We start from the raw sequence: 8,326 nt of genomic DNA on the forward strand, positions 1-8,326 counted from the left end.
AATTTAATGACCATATTGCCAATCAGTTGGGTTCGCATATGAATTCCATTTTCTGCAATAAATTTAATCATTATAGAATTGTAAGGAAAATTAACAACCTTTTAAATTAACAGCAAATCAAAGTAAATGAAACAGCAAAACAAAAAAAACATATTGTAATAGTTAATGCTTTGAAGAACAGTTTTTTTTAAAGAAAATAAAGTTCTCATTTTTATTACTAATTTCGTATTTTGTAATCATTTTCATTAACTTTACGTTTTTTAAACTGAAAAGGTAGAAGAAGAACATGATTAAGAAGAATTAGCAAAAGGAAGAAGAAGAACATCACTAATAAAATGAAAAATGATAGAAACTGGTAAATCAGACAATTAAGAGGTTAGAAATATTAGTAATGCTGATATTTTAATACACTAACCTGATATTATAATTTTTGAAGCGTTGCAGAATCAAGAAGAATGAAGAAGAATACGTTTGCAAATATTACTATGGAGTAGAATTCGTCTGGAGCAGAATGGTAAAAAGAAAATAACTGTATGAATGCTATTTACGTTTGAATAAATAAGAATAAGAATTAAGAAGATTACGTTTGAAAAAGAATAATATTGCAGATTTTTAGGGATTTAATTTGCAATCAAAATAAACAAACTTTCAAAATTAATGCGTGTTTTTCGAATCTGAAGATTGATTAACATATTTGTTTGCAAATTTTTCCGGAATTATTGAATTTGGATTGTATGGCATTTACGTAAATATAGATGAATAAAATAACGAGAAAACTCTATTTTGGAGGTCTTATAGATTGACACGTGGCAGAGTTCTACTTATTTATTAGAATTAGGATCATTGAAAAAAAATTGCTTACAAAAAAAATATCTCTACAAGATAAAAAAATTTACGAGCTAGTGCGTTTAGGAATTTCAAGAATCCAATATCGCAAGAGATGCTGCTGCATTATATAACCAACACTCCGATTTCAGTTCCGCATTCTTATTCTGTATTCAGCTCTCATCAATCTCCATTCCATTTCCCCAAAACTCTTCCTCAACCATCTCATCATCCTTCCCCATTGAGACAATTACAGTAAGTATCTCTCCCTCTATGCGATTGATTTAGATGTCTGTATGTGTTTCCCCCATTATTTATCCTTTTTTCCCCTTGTGACGGGTTCCACTTGTGTATGACTTGATAACTCAATTCTTTCAATCTAGGTGGTTTTGTGGTTCGATTGAACTTGAATCTTACTAGTCTTCACTTCTTCGATTGAATCAAAGGGTCAGTTTTGACTTTAGAATTTACATAACAAGTAATACAAATAGATGATCACTGGAGCTTAAAACTACGCTCTTCTGTATTATATTTGACTGGATAACCGTGTTCTTGCTTTCAGTTTGTTTCCGTTTACCTTTGTTTTTGCTTAATTGATAGGTTGATTGATATCGTGGCATTTGTGCCTATTTCTGCAATTTGTTTTCGTTTAATCTATTTAACTAATGTTTATACATACGATTAAAGGAAAAGCTCCACGTTTCTTTGACTCTCAATTACATAAGAAACAATAGGAAGTGGTATGGAAAAGTTTGAGGAACTTGAGTCACTGATAATGATTGTCTAGAGATCAAGGAACCCATCAATCAATAAAATATTGCATCAGATTGTTGAGGATTATGGTTACATGCAAGCAATAGCAGCTTATTTTCATTTGTTTGTGTATCATAACATCCTAATATCATTTACTATAATATCATTGATATTATAGTAAACGTCTACACATCTGCTCAGGAATGGATGCCATTGGAGTTAGCCCCAAAAAGGAAGTTGCTGTTGGTGTAGATGCTTCCATTGAGGAAGAATATGCCTCTCTATCTAAATTGTATAAAGAGTTCACAAACATGTCAACCATTGATAAAGCATGGACCTACAAGTCCCCTAATGGTATGCTTCATATTTTCTTTGTGCTAAGGTGTTTTAAAGAACCAGTTTCTGTATACATTATCTATTTTAGATAGAAGGGTAAAATGGTCATTTACTCTCATTCAAACGGTTCATTCAATCAAGAAAAGGAACAACCTTTATTCATGTAACACTTACTTCCTACAGAAATCATTTATCCATTATGCTTTTTATCACTACAACACTTGATAGATAAAAAAATAATAATAATAATGCCAAAAGATTCTTCACTTCTAGTAACTTCAAAGTTTTACTTTTTTCTTATTAAAACATTAGGACACTGTACTCTGAAAATTATACTCATTATAGAAATGAGGTAAAAAGTACATTTCTATTTCTCACATTTAGCCTTTCTTTTTCATTGTGAGTTATAAAAGATGGTTGTGTAACGTGTGCCTAAAAAAATACAATGCAGGAAAAGGATCTCATGCAACATTTTCAATTGGTCAACCGAATCTTTTTGCAAACAAGAAGAAGAAACTTATGTTATCAAGTTTCATCTCTGAAGATTCTAAAGGCACTTTACATGTTCAATGGTCACCATTTCCAATTGAAATCACAGGTGCCTCTGTAATGGTTCCCTCTCCATCAGGGAAAAAGCTTCTTGTGATACGAAACCCTGAAAATGATTCACCCTCTCAGTTTGAAATTTGGGGCCCACTGCAATTAGAGAAGGAGATTCGTGTTCCTCAATCTGTTCATGGTTCTGTGTATGTGGATGGATGGTAAGTTATCAAATTTTTAACTTGTTATGTGATAATGAATCATCATTAATGTATAATAAATTGTAATAAGGGTATATAAGTAAAATATTTAACAAAGGTTTAAATGCAATAAATAGTAACATAGTTTCATTGTAGTAGGATGCTATAATACACATATAAAATTATAAATGAAAGTACATTGCTATTTCTTGAATTATATCTTGTGTGATTGGATCAGGTTTGAGGGGATTTCATGGAGCTCAGATGAAAGTCTGATTGCTTATGTGGCAGAGGAACCAACTCTCCACAAACCAACATTTAATGATACGGGTTACAAAAAAGATGTGGGTCCCACAGATAAGGATTGTAATAGCTGGAAAGGTCAAGGGGATTGGGAAGAGGATTGGGGAGAAACCTATGCAGGAAAAAAGCAGCCTGCTCTATTTGTCATTAATATTGACAGGTTAGAAGACAATTACCTAATTTTATCATGATGATAAATTATAATTCTTGAAATATAAATTATTATCTTGTCCCCACATTCCGGGATGAGGGTATCTTTGTAGAAAGGGTTAAATGCGATAAACAACAGCTTACTTTCGTTGATTTGTTTAGGAGTTTTGACATAAAAGTCCTTAAGTTTATCAAATTTTGTTGGTTTTGACCCTGTGATTATTTTTTGTAATAGCAGGTTTCCAGGGACAAAACGGACAAAATTTGACAAACTTAAGGACTTTCATGTCAAATTTGAAAAACATACTTAGGGTAAAACATAAAAGATTTGTAAACTTAAGGTTTTTTTTGCAAATTTGTAACTTAAGGGCAAAAATGAAAAAAAAACATAGCAAACTTTGGGCAATAGCGAACAAAAAATCGTCACAGGGACAAAACTGACAAAATTTGACAAACTTAAGGACTTTTATGTCAAAAGTCCATTTGTTTATTACAACATCGTACTTTCATTTCTTGTTATGAGAGCATTATACATTGAAAAAATTGGCCAATAATACGAATTTCATCCTAATACAAAGCAATTTTCACTGCTATAATTGGGTACATTTTAAAACTATTGTCTTAATTAGGAAAATATTTGGAAGTACAATATTATAATTTAATAGTTTTTTCAAAGTACAACGCCTTAAAATAAGAAAAAGATTAAAAGTACAATGTTATAATTGAACAAAATGAAAGTAGGGTGCTTCAATACACAGATAAATGAAAGTATGTTGCTATTTATTGCATTGAGTCCTTGTTTTTAGCTCCATGTGGGCATTGGGCTCTTAAGCTAGCCACCTAGCGGGCCTATTGTACCTTCTTTACATATCACATGATTCCCTGACACTGTGGGCCATCTCAAGAGAATAACCCTTGTACAAATATAAAAGGTTATCTGCTCTTTTGTACTTAGTTTTTCTTTGATATTTGTAGTGGAGATGTTCGTGCTGTAGATGGGATTGGGAGGTCATTGAGTGTGGGACAAGTTGTATGGGCTCCAACAACAAAAGGGTCTGGGTCCGGGTCCCATCAATATCTAGTTTTTGTCGGGTGGCCCTCTGACACTCGGAAGCTTGGAATGATATACTGCTTTAATAGGCCATGTGCATTGTACGCTATAAAGGCTCCATTATTTGGATCAAAAATCAAAGAAAATTCTATAAACGATATTTCCGTCATCAATCTTAGTCAAAACACAAGCAGTGCTTTCCTCCCACGGTTCACGTAAGTATACACACAGGAACCGTTCATCATTTCAGACCAGTCTGGACCGATGATGACGGTCCAGACCGGTCCGGACTGTCATCAGTCCGGACCGGTCCCAACGGTCAGAGTCAGACCGTTGGGAGTGGTCTGGTGTAGTTTGTGGACACCACTAATTTACATAATTGGACCAATCACTTTATGTTTTTCACTTTTCAGTCCAGATGGAAAGTTTCTTGTGTTTTTATCTGCTAAAAGTGCTGTAGACACTGGAGCACATAATGCTACAAACTCTCTTCATAAAATTGAATGGAACAGTGAAGGAGAACCAAGTCCAGCCAAGATCCTTGATGTGGTGAGTTTGATATACAATGAATTTCTAAACTCTTGATTTTTTACAAGGTTAAATGCAAGAAATAGCAACATGGTTTTCATTTCTTTGTGTATTATATATAGCATCACACTTTTGTTTCTTTCTATTACAACATTGTACTTTTAGTCCTCATTAGGAAATTTTACACAATTTTAGCAGTTGTAAGATTTGATATCATAAATGTGAAACTAAAAACATGATTAATTTCTCTAGGTTCCTGTGGTGATGTGTCCTGAAGATGGTTGTTTCCCTGGGATCTACTCTCATAATGCTCTGAGTAAACCATGGCTTTCAGATGGATCCACAATGATTATATCCTCCATTTGGGGAAGCAAGGAAGTAATAATTTCTGTGAATGTGTTAAGGTAATGATTAATATCATCACATTGTTTCTTACAGAGTGGACCAAGGCTTTCTAGGGTTATTTTCAATGATGAGGACATTTACGTCTTTTACATCTTTTATGGTGGAACTTTTCTAATTGGCAAATTCACTTGTTTATTTGCAGTGGGAAAGTTTCAAGAATCACTCCCAGTGATTCAAATCAATCATGGAGTTTACTTGCAGTTGATGACAACAAAATTCTTGCTGGTAATTCATGAAGTTTTTCAATGATAAATTTGTTTTTTCAATTTAGGACATTATAAATTGAAATATACATTCAATTATATCAGTGAAAATTGCTTTGTATTCACATAACATTGCTATAATTTGCCTTAACTTTATAGAAAATTTTCAGTTAAAAATGGAGAAAGTGTTTTCAATAAGTTTCGAGTTTTATAATTTAATTAGAGATCTTCAGTTCACTAAACTAATATGTATTCGGTTTCTTGTTCCCTTATGAAGTATGTAGCAGCCTAATAGACATCCCTCAGATCAAATATGGTAGTCTAGCTAAGGACGAATCAAAAGCCGCCACCTGGCATTGGCAGGATGTTTCAAGCCCGACATCTGAAAGTCAAGAGAAAGTATGTTTGTTTTACTTCCTATTTCTTGCACTGAGACTGAGACTGATGTCAATAGGAGATAAGTTGTACTTTTTGCTCCACACCAAAAAAGATAAGAACATGAGAACATGGACTCGCTCTTAAATCTCTAATTTGTGCAAAAGACATACATGCCCTCCTCATCCTCATCATTAAAAATAGCCCTATAAAGTTTGTCTTTGTCATGTCCTTTCTTCTACAAGCTGTTTAAAAAAGGTACCTTGATATGATGTGAACAGGTCAAATCTTTACTCTCATCTCTTCAATTTGACATACTAAAGATACCTGTGAAGAATGTCCAAGAAAATCTAACAAAAGGTATCCTACTAAATCCTTGAATATATCAAGTGCTAGGTTTGTATCATTCAAATCCTTGTTGATTCTGCATAGATTCTAATTATTTTGTAACTTGATCCAATTTTATTAGGTGCCAATAAACCTTTTGAAGCAATATTTGTATCCTCAAAATCAAAGCACGAGGCTTGTGACCCAATGATTGTAATCCTTCATGGGGGCCCACACACTACTTTCTTGTCAAGCTTCTCAAAGTCCTCGGGTTTTCTTGCTTCATTAGGATACACTTTGTTGATTGTAAATTACAGGCAAGTCTTAATTTTCTATATATTTTCATTGATTGAGAAGGGCATTTTCGTCCTTTGAAAGCATTCCCTTAATAGCAACGTTCTTACAGAGGTTCACTTGGATTTGGCGAAGAAGCACTACAATCACTTCCAGGGAAAGCCGGATTGCAGGTGCCCTTTCTTTACATTTATTAAATCCATAAAAAAAAATATATATATATATATATATATATATATATATATATATATATTTTTCCGTAATTTATCCATACAACAATATCTGGAAAATAAAAATAAAATAAAAATCACATTAACTTGTTCTGCTTGTGATTGTATGAAGGATGTAAACGATGTCCTGACAGCAATAGATCATGCCATTGACATGGGGCTTGCGGACCCCTCGAAAATAACCGTGGTCGGTGGGTCCCACGGTGGTTTCTTAACATCTCACTTGATTGGCCAGGTATTATAAAAAAGTAAAAAACTTAATTTTTTTTTTTTTTTTTTACTACTATTATTTGTATATATTTATGCTAGAGAGTGTTGAGTTTATTATTTATTTTTGCTGTGAACTGTTCAGGCACCGGATAGATTTGTTGCAGCTGCTGTGAGGAACCCTGTGTGTAATCTTGCTTTAATGGTGGGCACAACAGATATTCCAGAATGGTGTTTTGTGGAGTCATTTGGAAGCAAAGGCCTTTCTACCTATACAGAAGCCCCATCACCTCAACTCCTCAAATTATTTCATGATAAATCCCCTATTTCACATCTTCCAAAGGTACCGCTGTTTTTCATGATGAGGGTTATTTACGTCTTTTTACATACAAATGATGGGACAAAAAATTGCAAATTATGTCCCATTCACATCGGTAACAGTTTTGTTCTTCTATCACGTCATGTCAGGTTTTACTGATGATTTGATATTTGTAGGTGAAAACTCCAACACTGTTCCTATTAGGTGCTAAAGATCTTCGCGTCCCGGTTTCAAATGGCTTGCAAGTGAGTGAATTTTATTCATTTGTTATACACACACACATACATATTATGTTTTTATGTTGTGTGCCCATACTAATGTAAAAAAAATAATTATACTTTATGCGAAGTTTGCACGTGCGTTGAAGGAAAAAGGAGTTGAAGTGAAAGTAATTGTTTTTCCTGAAGATATACATGCTATTAGCCGGTAAATATTTCCTGACCCTTAAACCCTAAACCCTAACCTGTTACATGTTACATCAGACTGGACAAACTTTCTAAGACTATTTTCAATGATGGGGATGAGGGACATTCATGTCTTTTGCACAATAATGATTCCCTATCCCACCATGTTCCATATTTTTGGTGGGACAAAAAGTTGCAATTCTTGTCTCATTGACATCTGTCCTGGACAGTACAATGCATGTCGAACACAGTATAAGGTTGTTATGATCTGTCTGGTTTGATTTATGTTTTGTGTGTTGCAGACCACAATCGGATTTCGAAAGCTTTGTTAATATTGGAGTTTGGTTCAAGAAGTATTGCAAGAAATAAGGTGGGGTTTCATTGGAGGACAATTGCTATGTAATGATGTATTTTTGTTTTGAAAAAAAAAAAACATTTTCAAAATAATTTAAAGGCAAATTTGATGAAAATGATGATCATTGGAAAGTTGGGTGGTTTTTTTTATTACGCTTTTTGTATACGGCATTAGAAATCATCACCTGTTAAGTTTGTCTAGTTTTATGCATTAGCAATGTTTTTTAGTGCATAATTATGGGTTAACACATCCAAACCAAATACTTATTTTACTTTCATAATATAACAAGATTGGAAACTATATAACAATTGTTAATAAGACATCAACATTTAGGCTTGTAAGGAGATTTTTTTTTCCTTTCAATTATTTGGGGATACCGGTTGGCAATTATATGTCCAAGAGAGATGTTTGGTTATAACTTATTAATTTCCCCAAAAATTAAATCATAAACTTTCAAGATGGAATGTTAAATATTGGTGGGTTTCTTAGTATGTAATTTTTTACATTTTTGGTTGTCATTG

At 33.2% G+C, this 8,326-nt stretch overlaps 1 protein-coding gene across 1 annotated transcript; it reads left to right on the top strand.

Moving 5' to 3' along the window:
• The first annotated feature begins 894 nt into the window (after positions 1–894).
• Positions 895–7,954, top strand: LOC145048923 (acylamino-acid-releasing enzyme-like). The gene is made up of 17 exons (XM_078997573.1): positions 895–1,080; positions 1,757–1,932; positions 2,366–2,675; positions 2,893–3,117; positions 4,083–4,373; positions 4,572–4,707; positions 4,939–5,090; positions 5,234–5,316; positions 5,572–5,693; positions 5,951–6,029; positions 6,139–6,313; positions 6,403–6,463; positions 6,633–6,755; positions 6,873–7,070; positions 7,223–7,291; positions 7,396–7,472; positions 7,753–7,954. The coding sequence occupies exons 1-17, from the start codon at positions 941–943 to the stop codon at positions 7,817–7,819; spliced, it is 2,484 nt and encodes an 827-aa protein (XP_078853699.1). The 5' UTR covers positions 895–940; the 3' UTR covers positions 7,820–7,954.
• Positions 7,955–8,326: the final 372 nt, after the last annotated feature.

Source organism: Lactuca saligna, chromosome 5 (assembly GCF_052625555.1).
Source record: "Lactuca saligna cultivar CGN05327 chromosome 5, ASM5262555v1, whole genome shotgun sequence".
NCBI classification, from domain to species: Eukaryota; Viridiplantae; Streptophyta; class Magnoliopsida; order Asterales; family Asteraceae; genus Lactuca; species Lactuca saligna.